At 36.6% G+C, this 14471-nt stretch overlaps 1 protein-coding gene across 1 annotated transcript; it reads right to left on the bottom strand.

The window, feature by feature from the left end:
* Positions 1-6761: 6761 nt before the first annotated feature.
* Positions 6762-7709, bottom strand: LOC140612766 (olfactory receptor 8J2-like). Its single transcript, XM_072790830.1, has one exon. The coding sequence runs from the start codon at positions 7707-7709 to the stop codon at positions 6762-6764; it is 948 nt and encodes a 315-aa protein (XP_072646931.1).
* Between the last annotated feature and the right edge of the window lie 6762 nt (positions 7710-14471).

Here is a 14471-nt window from a genome sequence, read left to right as displayed (position 1 = left end):
ATTTTTTTCTTTTTCTAATCTAAGGGCTAAAATTGAGTTAATGATACTGTAATTCCACACCCGAGGTGCATACTGAAACTAATTTCCCTTGTCCGCTTCTATTTCTCTTCCCCATGAGTACCTCTTTTACAAAAGCTGATATATGTCTTTAAAATGGAATATAGCTTTATAAAGTAAAATAACGTATGTTTTAAAGTGCACAATATGTTATATATAACTCATTCAGATATCTAACGGTTTTCACTCAACTATATGTTTTTGAATTATATTCATTTTATTACGTTAATACAACTGAATTATATTCATTTTATGCATGCCAATATTTTGCTGACTCTGAATAAAATTACTACACTCTCATTCTACCCCCCATTTACTATAGGTTTGCTCCAATTCTAATAGGCATTTAGAGAGATACCGACCTTTGGATTCTCCATATATTATCACAATTAAGAACTTTGAGTGTGGTTCTTGCTAACCCATGAATGGACATGTCTACAATGTATCTTGCATTCCCGACTGGGGAAAAATAAGTACAGTTAATTGATTTAAATAAATTAGTTCTAAATAAAGATTTCTTTCATTAATGTGTATTCCACCCTCAGTATCCTAGTGTTTTCAGACCCTGGACATCCAACTTATGAATATGCACCACTTGTACAAATGGTAAAAGTTGCAACAAATAATTACATGAAATTTAGCTTGACAGAGCTAAATGGTTTCACTTGTTTTAATACATTATTTTTTCAAGGAATCCAAATATTGTTCTTGACTGGAAGTAGAAAAATGCACTAAGTATAATCCCTGTCATCAAAGAAGTTCAAGGATTATAATGGAGACATATACTATTGATTTTTATATAACTTTAGTATTTGAATGTCTATCACAGCGATAGTGCTGATGGAGTTGTTGTTAGAGTGACAACATTCGCACACAGCTTGTAGCTGAATCTGGGAGGGGAGGCCACCAAATCCTACTTTTCCTCCTGGGCACCTGGAAAGCTGACTTCTCATCCTCCTGGCAGGTGTGCAGAATTGGCTGAGCTGCAGCCTGACTCTCCTGTGGTGGCACAGCCCCTCCCTGTGTGCAGCCATCCTTCACCCCTGCGTGCTGGTCCTGGGGGCCTGCTACACTGCCTTTCTATTTCAGAGCCTGTAATTCCCTGTGGTTGAAGCATGAAATACACATAAAATGCTGAAAAATCCTGAGAAAAAAATGCAAGGAGAAAGGTGATTACAACAGAGATTAAGAAACTGCTAGTTTGCCCCCAAATTTGATTAGTCTGTGATCTATCACCCAAGTTTTAGGCATCCATATTTAAACATGAAAGTATCTTCTTTACGTATTTCATAAAGATTTTAAATTAATATAGCATAATCTCAGCTCATACCTTAATCACTTTTTGGCTGTATATACATTAATAACATTGATTATTCAGTAAGTTATTAGATCTTTAAATACATATTTTAAGTATTTTTAAAGAATCATTAGTAATCTCTTCTGACAATTATAACTCAAACTACTTTTGTGGTTAGATGTTTTTTTAAATAGAAGTACAATGAACACAGAATTCTGTATTAGTTTCAGGTATATTACATATGGGTTCTATTAATTGTGTACACTACCAGTGCTCATCATGATAAGTGCAGTCACAGTCTGTCACCATACAATACTACTATAATATTATTGACTCTATTCTCTGCAGAGTGCTTTCCATATCTGTGACTTATTTATTTTAAACTGGAAGTTTGTATCTTTTAATCCCCTCTATCTTTTTTGCTCATTTCCTCTACACTTCTTTAGTGGAAAAAAAAAAAGACTAGTGTTATTCTCTTTATTTAAGAACCTGTTTGTTCATTTGCTTTGTTTTATAGTCCACAGATATGTGAAATCACAAAGTATTTGCTTTTCTCTCTTGAATTTATTATACTTAGCGTGATCCCTCTAGGTCTTTCATGTGGTCACAAATTGAGAGATCTCAGTGGTCATTATGACTGCGTAATATTCTATTCTGTATGCTTTTTAAGAAGTAGTCATTTTCATATTACATTATAGGTAACTCAATGACTTGTACATTTTGTGAGCTGAGGTAAGAGTTTGTTATCAAAACTATTTTTGTCAACATAATTTCTCTAATCCAAAAACAATGATTGTTCATAAAAATAGCTTTATAAATATTGAAGGAGTCAAAACCAATCAGGAAGGGAAGGTTGGAACAGTGACGTGGAGCATAACTTATGGAAGGGTATCAAACTTCATAAACAGTATTTCTGTTTAATAGAAGGAGATAAAAAATATGTAGCCTTTATTGAGACACAAGAGAAAAGAAGAGTGGTACAAAGAGAAGGAGTAAAACAAGGAATAATGATAAGGTTTAAATTTGGAGATGTAAGAAGTCAGTGGGAAATTAATTTGTGGTGCTGTAGTTAAGTTTCTCTAAATATAAAGAGGCAATGTGGCAGGATACAAAATCAATGCCCAGAAACCAGGGGCATTTCTATACACTAACAATGAGACTGAAGAAAGAAATTAAGGAGTCAATCCCATTTACAATTGCACCCAAAAGCATAAGATACCTAAGAATAAATCTAACCAAAGAGATAAAAGATCTATACCCTAAAAACTACAGAACACTTCTGAAAGAAATTGAGGAAGACACAGAGAGATGGAAAAATATTCCAGGCTCATGAAATGGAAGAATTAATATTGTGAAAATGCCAGTGCTACCCAGGGCAATTTACATGTTCAATGCAATCTCTATCAAAATACTATGGACTTTCTTCAGAGAGTTGGAACAAATCATCTTAATATTTGTGTGGAATCAGAAAAGACCCCAAATAGCCAGGGGAATATTAAAAAAGAAAACCAGAGCCAGGGACATCACAAAGCCAGATTTCAAGTTGTACTACAAAGCTGTGATCATCAAGACAGTGTGTTACTGGCACAAAAACAGACACAGCGATCAATAGAACAGAATAGAGAACCCAGAACTGGGCCCTCAACTCTATTGTCAACTAATATTCCACTAAGCAGGAAGGACTATCCACTGGAAAAAGGATCATATTCAATAATCGGTGCTAGGAAAATTGGACAGCCACATGCAGAAGAATGAAACTAGACCACTCTCTTACACTATACACAAAGAAAAACTCAAAATGGATGAAAGATCTAAATGTGAGACAAGATTCCATCAAGGGAGAACACAGGCAACACCCTTTTTGAACTTGGCCACAGCAACATCTTGCAAGATACCTCTATGAAGGCAAGGGAAACAAAAGCAAAAATTAATTATTAGGACTTAGTCAAGATAAAAAGGTTCAGCACAGCAAAAGAAACAGTCAACAAAACTAAAAGACAACCTACAGAATGGGAGAAGATATTTGCAAATGACGTATCAGACAAAGGGCTAGTATCCAAGATCTATAAAGAGCATATTAAACTCAACAGCAAAGAAACAAACAATCCAATCATGAAATGGACAAAAAACATGAACAAAAATTTCAGCAAAAAAGACATACATGTGGCCAACAAGCTCATGAGAAATGCTCTGCCTCACTGGGCATCAGAGAAATACAAATCAAAGCCACGATGAGATCCCACCCCCACCAGTGAGAATGGGGAAAATTAACAAGACAGGAAACAACAAATGTTGGAGAGGATGTGGAGAAAGGGGAACCCTCTTGCACTGTTGGTGGTGTGTGAACTGGTGCAGCCACTCTGGAAAAATGTGTGGAGATTCCTCAAAGAGTTAAAAATAGATCTGCCCTATGACCCAGCATTGCACTGCTGGGGATTTACCCCAAAGATACAGATGCAGTGAAACAGCAAGACATCTGCACTCCAATGTTTATAGCAGCAATGTCCACAATAGCCAAACTTTGGAAGGAGCCTCGGTGTCCTTCGAAGGATGAATGGGTAAAGAAGATATGGTCTATGTATACAATGGAATATTACTCAGCCATTAGAAATGATGAATACCCACCATTTGCTTCAATGTGGATGGACCTGGAGGGTATTATGCTGAGTGAAGTAAGTCAATTGGAGAAAGGCAAACATTATATGGTTTCACTCCTACGGGGAATATAAGACATAGTGAAAGAGAACAGAGGAGAAAGCAGGGAAACCGAGTGGGAAATGTCAGTGAGGGTGACAGAACCTGAAAGACTCCTAAATTTGGGAAATGAACAAGAGGTAGTGGAAGGGGAGGTGTGGGGCGATCGGGTGACTGGGTGATGGGCACTGAGGGGGGCATTTGACGGATGAGCACTGGGTGTTATACTATATGTTGGCAAATCAAACTCCAGTAAAAAAAATATACAAAAAAAAAAACCCATAAGGAGAACTGATGCTACCATAGAAACCTCTATCTTGTCTCCTGTCACTCATATCTGCAGTGATTTCTACTTCTTTATTGATTTTCCTTGAAAGGATGTTTTCCCTTCCATGGAAATGGCTTGTGGAAGCTGACTTTTGGAAACCAGAGATGATAGATGGGACTCATAGCATGGAGATATCGGAGAAGTCTTATGGACTTGCAGGGAGATGGTATTAGCAGCTCAAACCAAGCTTGTCTAGACCTGAAGACAAGAAAATCTCCATTGGAAGTTTTACATTTGCTTAGATTAACCTATCAACTGAAAAATTCACAAACATGACAATTTTGTTCCCTATCAGACGATTGTTAAAGGATGAAACAATCATGCTACACATATCTCTTGGGTCATAAGTAAAATGTTGGGATATATGATCATGTGCTTCAAAACAAAAAGAGCTGCTGTGAAAATACTCCTTCAGTAAGTTTTCAGGTCAAAATGGCATTTTCTAGGCTGAATTTGAGAGACTTGGATGTTTTTTCTTATTTTCGTGGTCTTGAAAGGAATCTTTGTGTGGCACTGTGATGCTTTCTGCCTAGAACATCCCTATATACAGAGTAGGGTCAAAGCTACCACTACTGTGGCAGCTGCAGAAGGAGGGGCTCTGTGGTGCTGTTTGATGTGTGTCCTATCTCTCACAGGTGCTGTCAGACCTTGCTTTGTGACTGTCACAGGGGGATTTTGTTGTTACTGTTTGGACACAAATGCCATGGAACCTGCAGAGCAGTTAGGTGATGATTAGCTGGAAGTACAGGTGACTTAGCATCTCACAGGTTGGAAGCTTGGACCAATGGAGATCAGTGCTGCCACATAAATGAGTTTCCCTACCTTACTTCAAGGAAAGGTGGTACTGGGCTGATGTGCCTGCCTGGTTGGTTGAATGTGTGGATTTGTCAATTCTGATAAACGTGTACAAGTGATATGTGAGTGGGTGTGCATGTGCGTGTGTGCATGCGCTGTGTTACCTTTCAACCTAATGAACTTATCTTAACCTTCATTTAGAGTGGGCATTGTGTAGAGTTTGTTTAGGGTAAATTTTGTAGCTAACACATGCAGAAAGGGTATATACTATGCAAGCTTTTGAGAGACTATCCCTTTGAGTCCTAGTGAATGAGGCAGGTGCAAGGTTTTAGATTGCCCAGCTAAGATACTATGCCAATATACAGATGTAGATGTTTTAGGCAGAATCATGTACACCCACCTACCCACCAAGGATGCCCACATCCCTATCCCCAGGACTGTGAACATGCTGTCTTCCATGAAAAAAGAGACCAGAAGTATTAAACACACAGTGTGACTGTATTTTCAGCTTTGCTGTTTGTTTATGACTAAATTGACAAATGATTCATGGACCTGAGTGTCATGTTCCCTATAGTTGCCTTCTTTCTGACATCCCACCTCCCCAAATTTCATGTCATTTCCAGTTGTTGCCTGTCTTGCATGCCCTGACCAGTCTCCCTTACTCATTGTAAATTAGGAACATTTTACATGTACAGAAGTAGATATGGCACATGATGATTTATTTTTTTTCCATCAGAGCTCCCTTGAGAGTTGGTGTCTCTTTGAAGAGAATGTTTTTATTTTCATTCCAATGAGATTTTACTCCAAAAGACACTAAATACAAATGTTAAAAGAAGTGGAGTTTGCTGTTATGAATCTATCACACAGACAATGAGCCCTATACCACAACGTTTGCTCTGAGAATAAGACATGGAGAATGTTAATTTTATGGCACATTGGAATGAAATATCAACATTTTGCCTCATCTACATGTAACATATGATAGTAGTGGAAACGTAGAATCTCCTTTTGTAGGTTTCCTTTTTCTGTTTGCTACAGGTTCTCTTTCAATGGATATCTAGGCATTTTTGCTGTTTTTAGTTTCTCCTCAAGATTTCATTTACTGTGATTCAAATTTATGTTAGGTGCAAGACAAAAATGAATTTAAGAAAGTTAAGATATATGAATCACAGAAAATGCAGCAAAAAGGAAAAATAAAACTTTCAAAATTTGAAAAAAACAGGTCTATGGCAAGGACAATGACCCAAATCTTGACCGTCATCTGAGAAATGGTTTTCACATAATTTCTACAACCCTCAAACACTGTGTTCCTTGATTACAAATTATCAAAACCCAGTAGCAAATTGTGTTGTACCTTAAAATGTGCTTACTTTGAAAATATTTTTTACCACTTAATTAAGCGTATTTTGAATGGTCAACTAATATGTCTTTGTATTAGGGATAGTTGGATATTTGACGGTGGAATAGAAAGAGTTAAGATTTACCCATTGAATCCACTAAATTTATAACTATTTATTGCCTCTACTTAGTAGATACTAGCTTTTCAGGAGCAAATAAAAACCCTTAAATAAGAGAACTGAATCTTTAAATTTACACTAATTTGAAAGCCTGGCAAGGGCTCTTTAGGAATCTCTTGAATGCATCCTTCACATCCTTGTTCCTTAGGCTGTAAATGAGGGGATTCAGCATTGGTATCACCAGGGTGTAGAAGACAGAGGCCATTTTATCAGTATCTAATGAGTGGTTGGTCCTTGGTTGCAAATACATGAAGAGAAGGGTCCCATAGAACACAGTGACAGCCATCATGTGGGAGGCACAGGTGGAAAAGGCTTTTCTTCGGCCCTCTGAGGAACATATCCTCAAAATGGCAAGGACAATGTGGAAGTAGGAGGTTAGAACAATAATCATGGAGAAAAACAAATTGGTCCCTGAAAAGGCAAACACCACTGTTTCTGGAATGTAGGCATCAGAACAGGACAATGCCAACAAAGGGACAGTATCACAGTAAAAATGGTTGATGACATTGGAAGAGCAGTATGACACAGAGAACACACAGGAGGAAACGGTCAGTGCTGTGGTCAGACTGTAGAGGTATGTGAGGGACACCAGCAGAAGGCAGATCTGCGGAGATACCACCACCATGTAGAGCAGGGGGTTGCAAATAGCCACGTAGCGGTCGTAGGCCATTGCAGCCAGCATGAAAATCTCCCCCACGATAAAAACTAAGAAGCCACCCAGCTGGGCTGCACATCCATAGTAGGATATGGTTTTCTTTGAAGCCAAGAAGTTGACCAGCATCTTAGGGGCAATGACAGTAGAATCGCCAAGATTGATGATAGCCAAGTGCCTGAGGAAGAAGTACATGGGCGTTTGAAGCTGCGAGTCAACACTGGTGAGGGTGATGATGCCCAGGTTCCCTGCCACGGTGAGCCCATAGATCACCAGGAAAACAAAGAAGAGTGGCATCTGGAGGTCTGGGTGGTCTGAGACTCCCCTGAGAATGAACTCAGTCAGGTGGGTCAGGTTCCCTGAGGCCATTTAATTTGTTCTTCTCATCTTTTAATGGAGAGAATGGAAGGAGGTTAATAGATGGTCAAGTTGATTTTTCTGGTTCATGCTGGATAGTAGACTGTTTCTTTTAAATGGGACACTTTGTTCACATGTGGAAGTGTCAGAATTTAATTGTATTTCTCATAATCTTTAAACAAAATTCAGAAACACAAACTTTCTAGAGACCAATTTTAGGTTGTTAGAACTGTTGTGCCAGGTGATACTCTATAGGCTGAGTGTCTACCTTGCACTCAGGGCGTGATCCCGGTGTCTTTGGATCGAGTCCCACATTAGGCCCCTGAAGGGAGCTTGCTTCTCCCTCTGCCTGTGTCTCTGACTCTCTCTGTGTCTCTCATGAATAAATAAAATCTTTAAAACAATAGAACTATTGTGCCAAGCTCTTCATTTTTCAACTGTTTTAGATATAATTTATATTCCTTGATATTAATCTATTATATTACATGTAGTAATATTTATTTTCATATGTTAACATTAGTAATTATACTATACATGAATATGTATTTACACATGTACATGTCTCTGTGTCTGCTTCCAATGATAAGGTAGCTGTGTAACAGAAGTTGATGAGCCAGAAGGACTTTCTGTAACTTTGCCTTTTCCTTGGCTGCCTCTGGCTTTCTCTTTAGCCCATACCTTGTTATCATCCTGGGGAATTTTGTACTTCTGTGGGAAAAAAATACTTTGAGTATGCTGGATTTTTCCTTGTCAGTTTTGCCACACCTCAATAACCTTCTGATTCAGTTGCCCAACACCAGACCACCACTCATTAACCTTCCTTTTTAGTGTTATTCAGAAACAGATTTATTTAAAGGAACACAATTCTTTAGCCAAATACACTACTCCTTTCTGTCACTTTGCTCTCTATCAGATCAGATGCTTTTCTATTATCATGGTCTGGCAGCCCTTTCTTTTTTTCCCCATCTTCCCATACCTCTTTCCTTCAAATTATTTAAAATTGTTTTGTAGTTTTAAAAAGTATTACTTGTAGGTTTGATTTGCTCAAGTGTGATTACTTTGTTTTCTTTGTTCAGAGAAATGAATATAGAGAAGTGCTAACATTATCCATTATGTGCTGTACTCTATGCCCAGAATAATGCAGGTCATTTCAAAATAATAATCTCATTATTTTCCAGGAGTGTCCTAGGAGACATATGGAATTATTTCTATGTCTGATAAGACAGTTGAGGCTCATGATTTAATGAGATTAAATCATGGAAAGAATCTGTGTGCAATATTGTTTAATGCTATGATTTTATGGTTTTGCTTAATGTGTTTTGTTTGCTTGTTCGTTTGGTCACTTGGTTGGTTGAATGTACGTCCATCAATTACTAGCTGTGAGATTTTTATCAATTGTTTACATTCTAGTCTTGTGTGAATGTAATGAAATACTACATAAACTCAGGTTAGTACAGAGCCTGCTAACAAGAAACGCAAAATATCTGCCTACCAGCAGTTTTTGTTATTAGCATGTTTTGAATGATTTTCTAATACAGTTTCCTGTTTGTTCCCAGCACCTCATTCTAACTCACTTAGGATTTTCATAGTTGAAATGTGAATAACAAGTGAATTATAATTTTACATATCCAAGCCACTGGGACACATGATATCTAGGTATATACTTAACAAACAAGTCAGATTATGTTCTCCCACAACCAGATTCTTTCTTAAATCTGTGGTATTTGTTGAATCAAAGATACTTTACTCCACACATCAAATATTTGTCTCCTCAGGTTATATAACTATGTGGCAATATTCCATATCTCTTTTCTCCTAATACCACATCTGTAAAGAAATAGAAAGTTAAGTTTAAGGTGGAAAATTCAATAGCAACCCTCACTTTAAGCAAAACATTTCCTGTTTCTTTGCTGCATGCAAAGCAGCTCTGTGCATGTGTCATTCTGGAACATACTGTACTCAATAACTGTATCCTTGATTTAGCAAAGCAAAAGAAAAAAAAACAAAAAAGAAAGAAAAGAAAAGGGAAAAAACCTACTGACAAGAGTAATTATGGACTATGTACCATGAATTTGTGTAATTAGCTGTTAAAACTATATTTGCATATATCATTAACTCTTATTAATCATTTTTGTAAAGAAATGTTACTAATGGCAAAACTAGGATTGTTTTTTTTATTTTGATAAGTATATATCACTGATATAAGTATTTTTCTTATGTTTCCTAGGAGACTTTCTGAATTAAGTGTTTCTGATAAAGCTAGGTTAATTTTTTACACATATTTTTCAAGTTTGTGTTGAAAAGAAAAATTTTTTGAGTCCACTAAAATAATAGCATCTCTTGAAAAGAACTTCAAAAATATACCTAATGTTAATCATTTATATTACAATTTGGCCAAGAAATCACATTGCAAATGTTTATAATTAGCTACTAAAATGATTTCAAGAGATATTCTATTGGTCTCTAACTGTTCAATTCGTCTTGAACTTACTTAAACCTGACTTGCGTTGAGACAAAAGGCATCTTGACATGAACTGTCAGTGTCCACCAACAACTTATGGCCTGCCAGTTCACATCAGGGAATCTTTCCTTGTTTGATTTGTCACCCTGACAAAATGAACATCCAGAAGGGTAGAAACATTTTTTTTCCCACATTGTGCAATTTAGTAGGTCTTTCTTGAAGAAGAAATCTGGTATTTCAAAGACACTTAAAAAGCTTTCTTTCTGGCATAGAGTGCCTTCTAAAATATGAATCCTACAAGCTCTAAGGCAGAAACCTTCCTTTTTATCCCAAGATGAAATAGAATCCTCATGATGACTCTTCTTTATTCCATAGAAATGTCCATGCTGTTGAATTTATCAGCAGGGATACTGGGCACCCTGGATTGAGTCATTTGCCTGTCTCTTTCACTAAGCCTTCAGAGAACAGTCCCCGGGAAAAGAGAACAGAATAGGTATCATTTCGGTTCCAAGTCTGATTTGAATCCATAAATCTCCCTCTACATGGAGTTCATAGCCAGGATGAGTACTAAGTGAAATTATTGGGTTTAACCTACCTGTCCCAGAGATCTGTTGAGACCCACTACAAAAGTTCTACAGGAGGCACGCTGATGAGATTTACAAGTGTCTGACGTCCCTGAAGACCCACACACTGAGTAAGCTTCTTTATGGGTTGAGTCCCTACACAAGAAACAGGAATGCCCAGATAAATTTCTGATTCCCCAGGGAAAGAAGCCAATTATTGAAATCTCCACACAATTACGCTCACAGAGTGAAAATGTCAAGATAGCCTAGGGATATGCTTAGATGATCCTACTGAACAACAATAATGTGCGATGATTCCACCCTCTGTATGTTTGTTTCTTTTGAATTGTCCCCTGTAATGGTTAAGAAGTGTGGCTGCAAATAGAAGTGAATGCAAAGCTTCCATTCTCATGTCAAAAACAAGCCCTGGTGTATCTGCCATGAAATACAGATGACATACACCCTAAATTCAAAATGTGCACCGTTTTAAGAACTCTAAATGTCAGTTATTTTAGAGCCTTTTAGAAGGCACCCATCATATGCCTGGTCCTATTGCTATTTTTTAATTAAGATTGTGTGATGGAGAATACATTTTTCACAATCTTGTGATCTTTCCTCATGCATGTATAAATTTTGTAATTAAATATTGATAACACTTTTATTTTACTTCTTGTGTGGTATTTTCTAGTCTGTAAACTTTATAAGTGAAAAGAATATATCTAAATAGTTTTCCTTTGTTTTTGTAACTTCTGAAATGCCCAGGAAAGAGTAGGCTTTCAAAAATATTTGCTGACTTACTGTTGGAATGAATGATGGAGATAAGAACGAGTGAATATAAAATCCATCTTAAAACTTTGAAATATGAGGTTTAGTCTTCAGGTCTGTCATTTATCTTTAATATGATTTTTAAGTTTGATAAAGAAGCATTGACCACTTGCTTACCATTCTCTAGAATATCCCCTACTTTAGAGCAGGACACACTGTTCTTTCTTCACTGTAGCGTTCCTAATATCAAACAAGGGGGTGACACATTCCAGGCTTTATGTTTTGAGGTAATATATTGTGGGTCATAAAGAGGAAATACCAAAGATTTTTTTTAATGATTTATTTATTTATTCATGAGAGACACAGACTGAGAGAGAGAGAGAGAGAGAGAGAGAGAAACAGAGACACAGGCAGAGACACAGGCAGAGGGAGAAGCAGGCTCCCCGCAGGGATCCTGATTCGGGACTCGATTCCGGTTTCCTGGATCACGACCTGAGCCAAAGGCAGGTGCCCAACCGCTGAGCTACCCAGGTGTTCCTACCAAAAATTTTTATACACCTAATGTTACCCATGAAAATGAATTGAAATCCTTGAGGTCCTTTCCAGATTCCAAGATTCCACAGGAAGTTTGTATTGTTCCTTCCCCTGTAATGTCATTTGTAGATTATCTGTTATGTACCAAAGTTAGCCTGCACCCCGTTCAGTCAGCAGAATTTTATTCCCTGATGAGCTCTGCTAGCTTCCCCATCTATTTAGCATTCTCACAATGTCATAAAATTTTTTTAGAAAATTACTTTTACCGTTTCCATTCTTATTGATGTTTTAGAGTTTGATCTCTCATTTAAAGCTTATTATTTATTGCATAAGAAATATAGCCCATTTCTTAACTTGTGAGTATGGTATAAAAATAAACTTACTTTGATTAAGGATATAAACTCTAAGACACAATAGTACCATCCTAGATTGTCTGTATGTGGACAAAGTTCACCTGTACCCTGTTCAATCAACAGGACTTTATTCCCTGATGAGCTCTGCTAACTTCCCCATCTATTTAGCATTCCAACAATATAAAATTTAAAAAAATAAAGTACTACTTTTACAGTTTCCATTCTCATTGATGCTTTATATAAGAGTTTGATCTCTCATTTAAAGCTTATTGTTTATTGCACAGGACGTATTGTCCATTTCTGAGGTTGTGAGTATAACACAAAATAAACTTACTTTGATTAAGCATATAAATTCTAAGACACAATAGTACCATCCTAGATGACAAAACTACACTTTTCAAAGTATTTGTAAGAAACACACACATGTCACCTACATATACATACACACACATAGATATGTGCAGGAAGTGATATTATAGACACTGTAATATTTCCATGCTCTACCTGAAAGAATAGTTCTCTCTTACATAATTCATTATTTTAAATTTGTAAATTAATTATACATAAGCTGAATATGCACTGATCCATTTTCCCCATTCCCTCTACCTCATGTAGTTAATAGTTATATATGACCTTTTTGGTTTTTCCAAATCTATTTATTGATTTTTATTGTGATAAGAAACATATCATGAGATCAATACCCTTGACCAATTCTTAAGTATATAATCAGTAATGATGATTAAAGCACAATATTTTATAACAAATCTCTACAACTCAATCATCTTGCAGAAGTGAAGCTTCCTACCAATTGAATACAATTACTTTACATGGACACATTAGCCAGTTTTTGTTTTGTTTTGTTTTTTTTAGAAAGAAGGGTAAGAGAGAGATGGAAAGAAACCTTTATTTCCCCCCAAATTATTTATTTACTCATGAGAGACACAGAGGGAGGCAACATAGGCAGAGGGAGAAGCAGGATCCCTGCAGGGAGCACAAAGCAGAACTCAATCCCAGGACCCCAGGATCACAACCTGAGCCAAGGCAGACACTCAAACACTGAGCTATCCAGGCGTCCCACAGTCCCACATTAACCACATTAGCCATTTGATTGACTTTCACCATAGAATGCCTTTTTCTTGTAAAATTGAATCTCCTTTTACCCTTTCATCCTTCTATTAATCCTGGTCTGATCCCATCTCATTATCTGTTTTGGCACATTTAAATCTTATTTACACATGTCATTCATATGCAGGTTTTTACTGGTTATATGAATTTACCTCTTAACAGAATGGCATAATTTTGCAGGTATTTAAATTAATTTATTAATTTATTAATTTATTAATTTATTAATTTAATTTGAATTAATGTATATTATATGCCAAATGTCTCTTTCTGCAAGTTCACTAGAATAGGACAGGTACGTAGAAATCAATCTCTAAATATATATTGAATTCATCTAGTTTTGCTTTTACCTGTGAAAGAATACATAACTAGGTTTAATATTGATAGGAACCACATGGTATGATAATTAAGAGAAGATATTGCATACTTTTTGTCACTTCCTTTATCCTGCATATTTGACATCTTTGTTCCTCAAAAGCTATATAGGTAAAGGGATTTAGCGTGAGGATTAGAAGAGTGCAAAATAGGGACACCACTCTCAATGTCAAAGGAATGACTGGACTCCTGTTGCATGTACATAAATATCAAAATCCCATAGAGCACTGTAGCCACTGTCAGGTGGGACCCACAGGTGGGAAAAGCCTTGTGTCTACCTTCAGCTGAGTTCATCCTGACAATGGCTACCAAGATCACCAGGTAAGAACTATCAGAAGAAAAATTTTTTCAAATAAAAACTGGAAAATCAAAATCATCATTCAATTTTATGCATATTTGAGCAGAGCAAAGACAACAAAGGGAGACAGTGCTAGTATAAATAACTGATGACATTGTGGCCACAGAAGCATATGTATTTTTTTGTCTGGCTTCTTTTAGCTGATATGTTGTTATAGGTAGTTCTAGAGTGCTCATTCTCATGTCTGTGGACAGATCCATTTTATGTATATACCACAAATCAGTTATTATTGTGCTAGAATCA

Source organism: Canis lupus, chromosome 21 (genome assembly GCF_048164855.1).
Source record: "Canis lupus baileyi chromosome 21, mCanLup2.hap1, whole genome shotgun sequence".
Taxonomy (NCBI): Eukaryota; Metazoa; Chordata; class Mammalia; order Carnivora; family Canidae; genus Canis; species Canis lupus.
This window is presented reverse-complemented; position numbering and strand designations above follow the sequence as displayed.